The sequence below is a fragment of the Macaca mulatta genome, chromosome 17 (genome assembly GCF_049350105.2).
Source record: "Macaca mulatta isolate MMU2019108-1 chromosome 17, T2T-MMU8v2.0, whole genome shotgun sequence".
In the NCBI taxonomy this organism is placed as follows: Eukaryota; Metazoa; Chordata; class Mammalia; order Primates; family Cercopithecidae; genus Macaca; species Macaca mulatta.
Window position 1 is genome coordinate 5,570,288 of NC_133422.1, and position 15,011 is coordinate 5,585,298.

Below are 15,011 nucleotides of genomic sequence, written 5' to 3' on the forward strand. Positions count from 1 at the left end.
CCCATCATTGTGAAAGTTTAACCAAGTTTCTTGTCATAATTCATCCTGGAGAATGATTTCTATTCCAGAGTCCCTCTGGTTTTGAGAATACCAAATCTTTATTATTAATTTAGTTCCTTGTTCATTTTTGAAATAGGTATAATTTTTTTGACTCTTCTTATGAGAAATTCCAAATTTCATCCACTTTTGCATTTATATTGGTAAATATGGCTTGTTTTAATGTGCAGTGCTTAGGGACAAATACCATATCTAATATAATGACATAATACTGTGAAAGATGTGTTTAAATTTAGAGAATTTAAAGGAAGTTCCACTTAATATAAGTAGTGTTTAAAATCAGCAGTTCCAGTGGAGGAAGATAATAATAGGATTCCATGTTATCAGGATTATAATCAAAATATTGTATTAGTTAACTAGGCAGTAGTACTACTAGGTCTTAATTTTGCAAAAGCTCTTATAAAATCAAAACAGTGAGTACTGCTTTTTTGTTGTTCATTGTCTTGAATATTGTGGGTTGACGCTTTCCTGGAGTGCATGGGATAGCAAGGGTAGGTCCAGATATGTGAATGTCCCTCTTCTACATGTGGATAAAATGTTGTTGGGGCTAAGGAGGAAGGCACCTTGACATATTTAATTAACAGGAAAGTTTCTGGCAATTTGAAGTTTGTATAGATTTTAGTTATTTGTGCTAAGGTTTCTCTTTTGGCCTGCATCACTAAACTCTCTTTCAAGGTGCCACTTAGTTGTTAGCTAAATTTTCCTGTTAAAATTTCATGTGAGAAATTTAGGGCTTTAAGATACTTGCATTTCTTACAGATTATGTATTCTTTTAGATAGAAATTTACTGCTCCTCCCTGTTTTTATATTTGATTTTGGAATTCAACTTCTGATATGAATATTTTTTTCCCTAAACATAAGGCTTTGGCAGCTCAAGTACATCTGGGTTTAACTTCAGCAATCCTGGCATCACGGCATCAGCTGGTTTGACTTTTGGGGTGTCCAATCCTGCCTCTGCAGGTTTTGGAACAGGAGGACAACTCCTTCAGTTGAAGAAACCTCCAGCTGGAAACAAAAGAGGAAAAAGATAAACATGGGTTGATGTGTTGAGAGAATCCATAACAGCACCGTTCATTCTATGAGTCTATTTTTCTAATGATGCAGTAATTAAATTGCATCCCAGGAGATTTATAAAATTTTGATATTTTTCCCTACTCTGGAATTTGAACTTTCTTCATGTTTGCCATACTGAACATCTTTTTTCTTGTGAATTTAAAGTCCAGTTGTGTTTCCTTTTTAGTTTGATTCTCAGTGTAAGAAATGTTCTCATTACATCAGTGATTGATAATGGTTAGAAACCATTAACCTAATACTATTTAACCTAGTGTTTTTGTTGATGAGGTTTACATTATGTGAATACATGCACATTTGTTTCTTATACAGATGGTGTGAACTCTAGGGCCTATACTAGAATCAATTTGTTCCTTGATAAAGGCCTTTTGAATTACACTGCAGGGCATCTTGTGAATATGTATGTAAATATATACAGAATAATACACACAGTTGTGTGTGCATATAGAATATATATTTACGCCGGGTATGGTGGCTCACGCCTGTAATCCCAGCATTTTGGGAGGCCGAGGCAGGTGGATCACCTGAGGTCAGGAGTTCGAGACCAGCCTGACTAACATGGTGAAACCCCATCTCTACTAAAAATACAAAAATTAGCCAGGCATAGTGGCAGGCGCCTATAATCCCAGCTACTCAGGAGGCTGAGGCACGAGAATCGCTTGAACCCGGGAGGTGGAGGTTGCAGTGAGCTGAGATCGCACCACTGCACTCCAGCCTGGACAATAAGAGCAGAACTCTGTCTTCAAAAAAATGAAAATAAAATATATATTTACAGGCCTACAACTTTTGCCTCAGACTGTTCCCCTTTTCTAGGGGTATTCAAGTTTTCACCTTTAAAGCTTCATATCCTCAGTGCTTGTAGAATGATGAGCTAGAGGTACCAGGTCATTGCAGTTGTTTGCTTAAAGACTTATTGAAATGGTTACTGGCGTAAATACTTGGCCAACTCAACTTTATTGCCCCGGCCTTTTCCATTTTTGTTTCCACCTTAACCTGTAGCAGCCCCTCCAAATGAGGAATGCTGTAAGACTCATCAAACAGATTTTAACAATTTTATTATCCTGTGTGTCCTTATTTGCTTCTGTGAGATGTTTTTTTTCTTACCTGAGATGAACTTTCAGGAGCATATTTGAACTCCAGACTGGTGTTCTGGGGCAAAGAGCTATTAGCCAAACTGATTCTATGCAGGTGAAGGATGCACTAAAGTTCTCACTTTAGTGAGACCTTTTCTAGCTATTCCAATACAGAGTTCTTTCTTATAGGGCTATTGATATTGACACCAAATGGAGTGGCTTCTCAGCCTCTTAATGTCTTAAGTAAGTGCTTAATTTGGAATAGAGAAACCAGTATATTTTAAACAAGAAAATTATTCTTTGTAGCAACTGTAAATTCTCCCATTATAACAGTGAACAGAGCTCCAGGTAATAATGCATAGGCATGTCAGGTTGCATCTGTGTATTTGACTACATTAGTATTAGTATTAGTATTAGTGACGTCAGGTGGATATAAAAGAAAACCCTTGGAAAGAGAACTGCCTTAGCCATGATTTCAGAGAGAAACCATTAGTAGACCTATTTATGATTCAATTACAGTTTTCAGATAGGATGTGAACATGGAATTTCATTGAAAATAGTTTAATTTTTTATATAAAAGGTTTTGTATATAATGTGTGTCAGTGACTATTTTCAAAATCATTTTCATCAAGACACCTTTTTTCTAAAATAGGCATTGCATACACGCACATGTACGTGCTCACGCACACACATTTTTTGTATAATGTTGGGTTTGATTGTAAAAGTGTTGTCAAATCTGTTTTATTTATCTGCATATAGCAGTGATTGGCTTTTTTGAATTGAAATTTTTGTGCATTGATGCATTGAAATAAGGAAAATTATTTATCTCTGAGCAGTAAGCTTATTTTTGCATATTTCTGTAATATTGCAATTCCCAGATCCAGATCGTGGGAAGTTAGGGAAAAGGTGTGATTTTGTGTTTTGAATTACTGTCAGAATTACATACACAATTACAATAAACTTTTTTTAAAAGACATTTCATTGTACTGCAGAAATCTGAATATTTATATTTCTTGTTTTTTTTCTTTATATATTTTGCATTTTAATATGTTGAGCCACTGGAAATTTGTAAGATTAATTTGTTATAGGAGTTTAAATGTGTTGTCATTGTCTCCATTGTCTTTGTCCAGAGCCTATTATTATGGAAACAATAAAATTTATTGTGTCAGTTGCTTTGATTCTTTATAGGTGTCAGTAGCTGTTCTTAATATGTAATTTTCTTATTATTGCTCTTTTCTTCTCCGGTTGGGTTTTAGTGTATTCCCTTCATTGGTTTATACATCTTGCTCTTTTTTAAACAGAAGAGTGAACATAAAATGGTAAATTATTTCTCACTTGCTTTTGTCTTCTCAAAATGACAAAAACCGTGAACATTTTTAGTTACAAAGAAGAATATTGAGTAAAGGAAAAATCCCCTTGAACTTTGAGGCCCTAATTCCCCTCCATTTCCTAGTGTGCACTCTAATGGTTTGATATGTATCCTTGTAGACCCTTTTAAATGTGTCTTAAAGAGTATATAAATGTTACTTCTCTTTTCTTTTTCTTTTATATTCTCTCTGATTTTTTTTTTAAATCACATTTTATTCTCTTAGATCCCTCTTTTTACTTTTTTAACAAATGGGTTAAAAAGTCTGTGTTCTGGACTTGTTCTTCCCTTCTATTGGTACATCATCAGCATTGTTCTGTGTCCATATAGATTTACTTTTTACATACTGTCCCGTAGAATGGGTGTACGATGATCTGTTCCAACTATTCTGTGTTGTGTTTTTTTAGGAAATGTAATTCTTATTTTAAATTTTTTTATTTCCATAGGTTTTTGGGGAACAGGTGGTATTTGGTTACATGAGTAAGTTCTTTAGTGGTGATTTGTGAGATTTTGGTGCACCCATCACCTGAGCAGTATACACTGAACCCAATTTGTAGCCTTTTACCCTTCACCCTCTTCCCACCCCTTCCCCTCTAAGTTCCCATAGTCCATTGTATCATTCTTAATGCCTTTGTATCCTCATGGCTTAGCTCCCACTTAGAGATTGGTTTTCCATTCCTGAGTTTCTTCTCTTAGAATAATAGTCTCCAATCCCATCCAGGCTGCGAATGCCATTAATTCTTTTTTTTTTTTGAGATGGAGTTTCACTTTTGTCGCCCAGGCTGATGCCATCTCGGCTTACTGCGACCTCTGCCTCCTGGGTTCGAGCAGTTCTCCCTGAGCCTCCCGAGTAGCTGGGATTACAGGCATGATTACGCCTGGCTAAGTTTTGTATTTTTAGTAGAGATGGGGTTTTACCATGTTGGCCAGCCTGGTCTGGAACTCCTGATCTCAGGTGATCTGCCTGCCTCAGCCTCCCAAAGTGCTGAGGTTACAGGTGTGAGCCACCATGCCCAGTCAATTCATTCCGTTTAGTGGCTGTGTGGTATTCCATCGTGTGCACACACATACACACACAAACACCACACCATCTATTCTCTGTTGATGGATGGTTAGGTTCATTTGACTATTTCAGTTTCTTTAGGGTTGATCCTGGAAAGAAATTGCTGAAAAGTCATAAATTGTGTTTTTTAATGTCACATTGCCTTCCCAAAATGCTATACAAATATGTACTCCTACCAGCATGTATATCCATTTCCTAGTATTCTTTGTGATCCTAGTTAATTGTAATCCTAAGTCTGTGAGGTCAAACTTTTTAACGTGTACCAGCTATTTGTATGTGAGTGTAATTGCTTATTATGTCCTTTGACAATTTTTATATGAAATTAGGGTTTTTTCTTAATGATTTGGAGGACCTCTGTAGATAATAGGTATTAATATTTTTCCTGAGAGGTATGTCTAGTCAGCTGTGTTCAGAATCCTGCCTTGACCATGTGTGATCTTAAGCAAGTTACATAACCTTTCTAGAGTTCAGCTGTATCGTCTGGAAAATGAGGATAATATACATGGGTGGTTTGTATTAATAATCTAAAGCATTTGGGTAGTGTAAGCCCTGACACTTGAGAAGCATTAGCTGTTCCTGCACCAATACCCCACTGCATTAATCATTGTAGCCAGATGCTTTATTTGTATACCTGATGGGAAGCTGCTCTGTCTTACCCTTTTTGTTTGTTTTTGTGTGGGGAGGCTAATCTAGGACACTTAGTCTTTAAGATGAACTGTAGTCTGTACTTTATTTTGATTTTTCTTCAAAAAATTCTACTGAGATTTTTATTGGATTTACACAAAATATTATGTCCTGGGGGAAATTGACAACAATAAGCACAGCATGATATATGCATTTCTTGGGTCTTTTATTCTTTTAGCAAACTTTTTATTAGATTCTTGTTTATTTTTACTAACCATCTTGATTTTATTTGAGCGCAAATTTTTATCCCGTAGTAGGTATGAGGTCATTTTCATTATTACAACCAGTTAATTTACCTGTCCTTTCTGATGATCATATAGTAAATCCGAATTAGTGTCCTACCTTTTCTGTGAATAAAGCTGACTTTGCCACACTTTTTAAAGCACACACCAAGACAGGCTTGTTCAGTCACAGGATTCTGGGCCTTGCTAACATGAGCCAGTGTCCTGGGGAGTCTGAGCTGGCATACCTAACTTAAATCTCCTGCACAAAGTCCTCTTTGCCTCTTACATCACATTCTCATTTATTGGGTGCTTAGTCTGTCCTGGGTACCACTCTCGGCACTTTATATACTTGACCTTGTTTAGTCTGAATATTACCGTATAAAGCAGAAATACCCGATTTATAGATGAAGGAACTGAGGCTAACGTTAAGGAACTTATTTGAGGTCGCATAGCTAAGTCATAGGTCTGGGTTTTAAACCCAGATCTGTTTAATTCCAAAGCACGGTATTTTACTGCCTGTCTCTGATACAGGAATAGCATGCTGATTTTCATGACTAACAAAGGCACTGAAGGTAATGTGATTACACAGTTCATATGGGGGAAACTACAAGTATGTAATAGACCATATAGGGCAAAGTAAGGTAAGTACCTAGGTCTATGTGATTTAAAAGGAGAGGGAAGAATATCTGTGGTGTAAAGAGTGTTATAAAGAAGCAAGAGCTGGACTTGTGCAGTCCATCTTTGACCTTTTCCTGCTGGTTCCCTATGAAGAGGTTTATGGAGAAAAGCGTCATCCCAGCAGCTGGGCCATAGGGGCGGTGGGGGGTTATGTCCACCTTGGAAAAGGTAAGCAGAGCAATGTTGACTATTTGAATTTTATGAACTGTCAGAAGTTTAACAAGAAAACCTTTCCTGGAAGGCTTGTATGACTCCCTCTCACATTTCCAGACCAAGTGAGACTTGCTGGTATGGATAAACTTCAACAGGCCATTTAGAAAAAGCTCAAGAGAACCTGGCCGGGCGCGGGGGCTCAGGCCTGGAATCCCAGCACTTTGGGAGGCCGAGGCGGGCGGATCACGAGGTCAGGAGATCGAGACCATCCTGGCTAACACAGGGAAACCCAGTCTCTACTAAAAATACAAAAAAATTTAGCCCAGCGTGGTGGCGGTGCCTGTGATCCCAGCTACTCGGGAGGCTGAGGCAGGAGAATGGCGTGAACCCGGGAGGCGGAGCTTGCAGTGAGCCGAGATCTCGCCACTGCACTCCAGCCTGGGCGACAGAGCGAGACTCCCTCTCAAAAAAAAAAAAAAAAAAAAAAACAAACCTCAAGAGAACCATGGAAACAGGCAAGAATGAGAGACCGCAACATACATAGGAGAGAGTAGGGATTAATGGAAAAATTGATTTTTCACATTCATTCAATAGAATGCATTTGTTTTTTCTACCTAGTCTGTCAGCTAATAGAAACAAAAAACCTACCAGGCTCACAAAGGTTTCATTGCTGACAAGTGTGCTGCAGAATTAACTTGGGGAGAACTTTCTTGTCATCACCACCCCTCTTTTAATCCCCCTGGTAGCAAGTCAGTTTAATTCAGTAAACATTACTTAATAATTTGTGTGCTCCACTGCTGGGAATTTAGGAATACAAATATGGGTAGGATATTGTCTATACTCAATAATAGCTAACAGTGCTAAGTAGGGGCCAGGATCTACTCTTATGAGTTGCCATACATTAACTCATTTAGTCCTCAATCCTGTGAGCTGGGTACTGTTGTTCCTTTTTTTTTTTTTTTTTTTTACAGGTGAGAAAACAGGCACAGTTGTTAAATAATAGTCACCACTCAACTAGCAAGCGAATGGGCCAGAATTCAAACCCAGGCAGTCTATGTACAGTCTATGCAGGCTTTTAACTTGACATAAATTGATATAAAGTGGGCTTTCTTAAGTTATAAGGATACAAGAAAAATTCTCGAGTGTATGAGGAGATTAATTTGGCCCGAGGGAATCAAGAAAATACGTGGCTTTGAGGAATAAGTATGAATATGGTTTATATTTTGTGAAGTATTTAGAAGTTTAAAGAACCATGTATTTAATTTAAAATGTTAAATTTGAACAACATAAAGGGGTTCAAAATAAAAAGCAACTAATACTTCACCCTCCAGAGGAAGTTTGTATCCCTTATCTCAAATGCTTGGGACAAGAAGTGTGTTTCAGATTTTAGAATATATATATATATATATATTTTTTGTTGTTGTTGTTGTTGTTGTTGTTGTTTTTTGGTGGCAGAGTCTCACTCTGTTACCCAGGCTGGAGTGCAGTGGCGCAATCTTGCTCACTGCAACCTCTGCCTCCCGGGTTCAAGTGATTCTCCTACCTCAGCCTCCTGAGTAGCTGGGATTACAGGCATCTGCCACCACACCCAGCTAATTTTTGTATTTTTAGTAGAGACAGGGTTTCACCATGTTGGCCAGGCTGGTCTCGAACTCCTGACCTCAAGTGATCCACCCGCCTCGGCCTCCCAAAATGCTGGGATTATAGACATGAACTACCACTCCCGACCTGGAATATTTTCATATATGTAATGACATCTTGGGGATGGGACCCAAGTTTAAACATGAAATTCATTTATGTTTTTTATACACATAGCCTGGGGGTAATGTTATACACTATTTTAAATCATGTTGTGTGTCAAATAAAGTATTGACTGACCCTTCACATGAGGTCAGATGTGGAATCTTCCATTTGTGGCTTCATGTTGGCACTCAAGTTTCAGATTTTGGAACATTTCAAGTTAGGGATTCTCAACCTGTATTTGCATTCCAGCTTAGGGGAAGAAGGAATGAGTGAAGAGAATACCTTTCCTTTCAGGAGTATGAGCCAGCAGTTGCATACTTCTACTCATACCACATTGGCCAGCACCTAGTCACATAGCTGCAAGCAGGTCTGGGGAATGTCTTTTGCTAGATATCCTGCACTCAGCTAAAACCCATACTGCTAAGGAAGAAGGGGAGAATTTACTTAGGGTACAGTAAGCACATCTCCACAGGCTGCTGGGCCTCGGCTTGCCTCCTGAGCAGGGTTATAACCTCAATGTCTTTGTTAGCAGCCACAAGTCTCAGTGCTCCATCGTTCTCACACTTTCACTTCATTTTTGGCTTCCAAGAATTTACTTTATTGCTAATTCAGCTATGCATTTAAAAGATGTTTTTTAAAAATTGCCCTCATTATTTTCAGGTGTTTTGTAGTGGGGCTGTGTTTTAGGAGTCTACTCCATATACAGTTTTAAACAGAAGGCCTTATGAGTTAAAGTTCCACAATAGAGCTTGTTTTTGTAGATGTTTTTATAGGTGCATTAATAACAATTCTTTCAAATCATTGTTTACATTTTCTCTTAGCCAAACAAGGATTAATCTAAAGAACAATATTCTTTTTTTTTTTTAGTAACTTAACCAAAAACAATAATGTGCTGCGCATTTGCTTCTTCAGGTGTCAAGAATTTCTACTCCTCTATACGGTGTTTTACTTGCAGTTGGTTTAGAACGAGAGATTCTTCCTTTTTAGATCCTGATAATACACATTTTGTGGATATCTATTATAATCCAACAAGGGAGTGGCTGGCAAGTCGTTCTCCCTTGGCTGAGAAGCAGTGCAGTCTGCACTGTCCACAGTGGTAACCACTGGCCATGTGGGGCTCCCGAGCATTGAAATATGGCAGGTGTGATTGAGGAACTGAACTTTTAACTTTAATTTTTATCAATTAAAATTTAAAAACTGACACACCATTCAAATATCAGGCAACATTTAAGTGTGTTTGGAAAAACTTGAGTACTTGAGTCTACATTTTCAATAGTAAAATTTATAAAATCTAAATGCAAATTAAGTTTCAAAGGAAATTTAGCATTCAAATGGAAAATTCTTTAGGTATAAAATTCACACTGGATTTTGAAGACAGTATGAAAGATGCAAAATACTTTGTTAAGGATTTGTATTGACATGTTGAAATATATTGAGTTAAATATATTTCAAAATGTTTGTTTACTTGTTTTAATGTGTTTAGTATAAAATGTATTATTATTATTATTATTATTATTATTTTGAGATGGGGGGTCTTGTTACGTTGCCCAGGCTGGTCTTGAACTCCTGGGATCAAGTAATCTTTCCATCTTAACTTCCCAAGTAGCTAGGATTACAGGCGCACACCATCACACCTGGCTAGTATAAAATTTAAAGTTATATATGTGACTCGCATTATATTTCTGTTACACCATGCTGCTTTAGATGGTGCAGACCATGGTTCTGGGACCAAATATGGCTTATATGTCTAAAAGAGAAATAAATTACAGATAATTTAATTTGCTTCTTTTTGCCTCTTACGTCGATTTCCTACTTGGTATCCCTGCTTTCTTTTGTCTACCGTTGTTCATCATTAGAGTTCCTACAGTTATCTTCACGAACAGGATCCTGTCAAGCCCATACTCATTGGTACTCTTTATTTCAAACTCTTTCATAACATAAAAAGCCCCTCAGAGTCTGGCCTCTACTTTTACCAGTCCCTTCTGACACTGTCCCACACCAAGGCCGTTCCCGAACACTATGCTCTTTCACACCAGGGGCTGTTTCCTTTGTATGGAGTCAATGTTAGCCCTTCAGCATCATCTTTCCTCACCCTTCTCTAACTCCCCTGGACAAAGTTAGTTTGTACCTCTTCACTCTGGTTGGACTTTGGACCTTCTAATACAGGCTTACCTAGTTATATTTGTGTTATTTGGTGGTATCTTTGTCTCCCATATTAGGCTGTGTAATCCCAGGACAGGAGCCCTGTCTTGTTTTAGTGTGGGTTTGTTTTTGCTTACCGTTTAACTGGATTCTATTAATGTTTATTAATTAAATAATGCAGTGGGAAAAGGGTTGCTTCAGTGGCCCTCCCTGCTGATCGTTCTCCACATAGGCCTTGCAACCATGCTACTAGGGTTAGAATCTCAGCTTTATCACTTGGTGGCTCCAGTTAGGCAAGTTATTTAACATCTTTGTGCCTCGTTAGTAAAATGAAGATAAGAACACATCTTATAGGTTGACTGTGAAGATTAAAATTGGTTAGCATATGTAAGGTGCTTAAATATGTTCCTGTAAGATGCAATAAGTATTAACTATTGTCATAATACAGTCTAAACGATTTTTCTCTTTCTCTCAGGCAACAAATCACAGGTTTTAACTGAATTTCGAAAACCCAGTGTTACAGAAACCAATGAAGTAGGAAGAAAAATCCAGTTCTGAGCAGTCCTTGAATCAACAAATATCTACCTTTAAGGAACTTCTAATTCTCATTTTGTAAATCCCATTATTTAAGAAAAGCACGTTAAATTTAGAGTAGATTTGGTCAAGATGTTTAGAATTAAGGAAATAAAACTTGCCCTTGGTGTTAAAGGACAATCTAATGGCTCGTATACCAGATCCTAGGAGTATTTAGAGGAACTGGGAAGCAGACCACTAATTCAATGTATAGAAGACATTGGTGGAAAACTCAGAGTAGGAAAAGTTGGTGCAAAATAAAATTGACCAAGTATAGTGAATTAAATACTTTTAAATTCCAATTATGCAATTCACTCTTTTGTTAAAAAAATAACATTTTATTGAGATATAATTCACATACCATTACAGTTCATCCATTTGAAGTAAAATTCAGTAGTTTTTAGTGTTTTCACAAAGTTGTACAATATTATCACAGTCTAGTTTTAATTTAAAAAATTTGTTTTCGAATTGCCTGAGCTCAGGAGTTCAAAACCAGCCTGGGCAACATGGCAAAACCCCGTCTCTACTAAGAATACAAAAATTAGCCGGGTGTGGTGGCAGGTGCCTGTAATCCCCGTTACTTGGGAGGCTGAAGCACGAGAATCGCTTGAACCCAGAGACAGAGGTTGCAGTGAGTTGAGATTGCACCATTGCACTCAAGTTTGGGTGACAGAGCGAGACTCTGTCAAAAAAAAAAAATTTTTTTTTAGAGATAGTCTCTTCACCCAGACTGGAGTGCAGTGGGGTGATCATAGCTCACTGCAACCTCCAACTTCTGGGCTCAAAAAGTCCTCCAGCATCTGCCTCCCAAGTAGCTGGAACTACAAGCACGGCCACTATACCTGGTTAATTTTTTTTTTTTTTTTTTAGATAAGGTCTCTCTGTGTTGCCCAGGCTGGTCTTGAACTCCTGGCCTCTAATGATCCTCCCACTTTGACCTCCCAAGGGGCTGGCATTACAGGCACGAGCCACCATGCCTGGCCACAGTCTAGTTTTAGGACATTTTTTGTCACCTCTCCCTCCTCCAAAAAACAAACCCCGTAAGAACATTTTGTTACGCCTTATTCCACCCTAAGCCCTAGGTAATCATTACTCTCTGCCTCTCTAGCATGTTCTGGATTAGTTTATATAAATGTGACCATCTTCTTTCACTTCACATACGGTTTTCAAGGGCTATCTATGTTGTAGCATGTACGAGTAGTACTTCATTCCTTTCTATTGTCAAATAACTTTTTTTATTTTTTATTTTTTTGGAGATGGAGTCTCTGTCACCCAGGTTGGAGTGCAGTGGCGCGATCTCAGCTCACTGCAATCTCTGCCTCCTGGTTCAAGTAATTCTCCTGCCTCAGCCTCCTGAGTAGCTGGGACTACAGGCACACGCCGTCACACTTGGCTAGCTTTTTGTATTTTAGTAGAGACAGGTTTAATTGTGTTGCCCAGGCTGGTCTCAAACTCCTGAGCTCAGGCAATCCGCCCGCCTCAGCCTCCCAAAGTGCTAGGATTACAGGCATGAGCCACTGTGCCTGGCCTATTGTCAAATAATATTTGATTGTGTGGGTATAACACATTTTATTCATCCAAGCATCAGCTGATGAACATCTGTTTCCGTTTTTTGGCTATTGAGTATTACTACTATGAATACGCATGGACAGATTTTTGTGTCAATGCATGATTCCAATTATCTTGGGGTATATACCTAGAAGCAGAGGTGCTGGGTCATATGGTAACTCTATATCTAATATTTTGAGGAACTGCCAGAGTTTTCCAAAGTTGCTGCACCATTTTACATTCTTACCAGCAATGTATGAGGGTTTCATATCCTTTATTGTCTGTCTTTTTTATTAATAGCCATCCCAGTGAGCATGAAGTAGTATCTCATTGTGCTTTTCATTTGCATTTCCCTAATGACTAATGTTGAACATCTTTATTCACATGCTTATTGTCCATTTGCATATTATGCAACTTATTCTTATGTATACACCATTTCTAGGTTCATCTAATTAGCTAACAAATATTTGTGAGCAACTATTATGTGTCAGACATGTTTTTAAGTGTTGGAATAGGTAAGTGAACACATCAAACAAAAATTCCAGGCCAGGTGCAGTGGCTCACACCTGTAATCCCTGCACTTTGGGATGCCTAGGCTGGCGGATCACTTGAACTCAGGAATTCAAGACCAGCCTGGGCAATGTGGTGAACGCCTGTCTCTACAAAAAATACAAAAATAAGCCGGGAGTGTTGCCGCTCACCTGTAGTCCCAGCTACCCGAGAGGGTGAGGTGGGAAGATCGCTTGAGTCTAGGAATTCGAGGCTGCAGTGAGCCAAGATCATACCCGTACACTTCAGCCTGGGTGACAAAGTGAGACCTTGTCTAAAAAACAAACAAACAAACAAAAAAGACTTGCGCAGTGGCTCATGCCTGTAATCCCAGTCCTTTGGGATGCAAGGCAGGTGGATCACAAGGTCAGGAGATTGAGACCACCTTGGCTAACATGGTGAAACCCCATCTCTACTAAAAAATACAGTGTTTATGTAGACAGATGCAGTAGCTCATGTCTGTAAGAACAACATTAAGGGACTTAATGTTACTTAATACTTAATACTGTTTGATTGGTAATGGTACATTAATTTTGTTAATGTTGTTCAGTGATCTATTTGTCTATTCATATGCCATGTACATGGGGGTCTAATACCATAGATGGTCTCGATCTCCTCACCTCGTGATCCGCCCGCCTCGGCCTCCCAAAGTGCTGGGATTCTAGGCGTGAGCCACCGCGCCCGGCCAAAGATGCATTTTTTTTTTTTTTTTTTTTTTTTTTTTTTGAGATGGAGTCTTGCTCTGTCGCAGGGCTGGAGTGCAGTGGCCGGACCTCAGCTCACCGCAAGCTCCGCCTCCCGGGTTCCCGCCATTCTCCTGCCTCAGCCTCCCGAGTAGCTGGGACTACAGGCGCCCACCACCTCGCCCAGCTAGTTTTTTGTATTTTTAGTAGAGACGGGGTTTCACCGTATTAGCCAGGATGGTCTCGATCTCCTGACCTCGTGATCCGCCCGTCTCGGCCTCCCAAAGTGCTGGGATTACAGGCTTGAGCCACCGCGCCCGGCGAAAGATGCATTTTTTATCAGAAAATTTTTTGAGGGCCCAGAAGAGACAGGTAAAGAACCCTAACTGAAGCTACATTTAGTGTAGATTCTTACCAGCCTGCAGTTTTCAATGTAACTTGCCTGGCCTGGATGTTCTTAAGAAAATTAGAAGCAAAGGCCGGGTGTGGTGGCTCACGCCTATAATTACAGCAGTTTGTGAGGCCAAGGCAGGTGGATCGCCTGAGGTCAGGAGTTCGAGACCAGCCTGACCAACATAGTGAAACCCCTGTCTCTACTAAAAATACAAAAATTAACCGGGCATGGTGGCAGGCGCCTGTAATCCCAGCTACTCGGGAGGCTGAGGCACGAGAATCGCTTGAATCCGGGCAGCAGAAGTTGCAGTGAGCCGAGATCGCGCCATTGCACTCCAGCCTGGACAACAAAAGCAAAACTCCGACTAAAAAAAAAAAAAAAAAAAGGTAAAAGAAAATAAAATCAGAAGCAGAGGCCAGGCAGGAGGGGCTCAGGCCGCACTGCTGTCTTTGCTAACACAGATTCTTCTTGCTGAACTCTGTACTCCTCCTTGTCAGTCCCTAATGTTAATTTAGGTTAAAAGAAATGTAATGATCGCATCAGTAAATGCAAGGTCAGACTTTCACCTGAACGGTTTTATTTTTGTTTTGTTCTGTTTTTACTCCGAGGTCAGAATGTCACAGGCACGATAAAGATTTAGCTTTTTATCTTCATGGGATTGTGCCCAGAAAGATCAAGCACAGTCTAAACATTATGCGATAAGTAAAAACAAAAAATAGATCAAGTGACCTTGGACAAGTCACCTTACCTCTCGATGGTTTGGTTTATGAAAGAAGGTGTGAGTGTGTGTCGATGGGTCTGTGCGTGTGCTCGCGGGAGGGTGCTGCTAAGGTTCCTTAGGGCTACCTGCAGCTTTAATATGCGTGGTTAGAATGCCGGGCAGGTTGTGTAGAGTGGAGGGCTGGAGACCCCCGACTTCTCTGGTGCCAAGCCACACATCAGACACTTTGGAAATAACCCTTCCACGAAGACCCTGAACAGAGACCACCAGGCTGGGCACGGAAGAACAG

The 15,011-nt window shown here is 39.4% G+C and overlaps 1 protein-coding gene across 2 annotated transcripts in view; it reads left to right on the forward strand.

The window, feature by feature from the left end:
- The window catches only part of NUP58 (nucleoporin 58), a 42,629-nt gene extending 39,260 nt beyond the window's left edge, over nucleotides 1-3,369 (forward strand). For both annotated transcript variants that reach the window (XM_015120771.3, XM_015120772.3), the window contains one exon: nucleotides 919-3,369. In XM_015120771.3, coding sequence (XP_014976257.1) covers nucleotides 919-1,088 — 170 coding nt within the window. In that variant the 3' untranslated portion in view covers nucleotides 1,089-3,369. The remainder of the gene's footprint in view (nucleotides 1-918) is intronic.
- The last annotated feature ends 11,642 nt before the right edge of the window (nucleotides 3,370-15,011 follow it).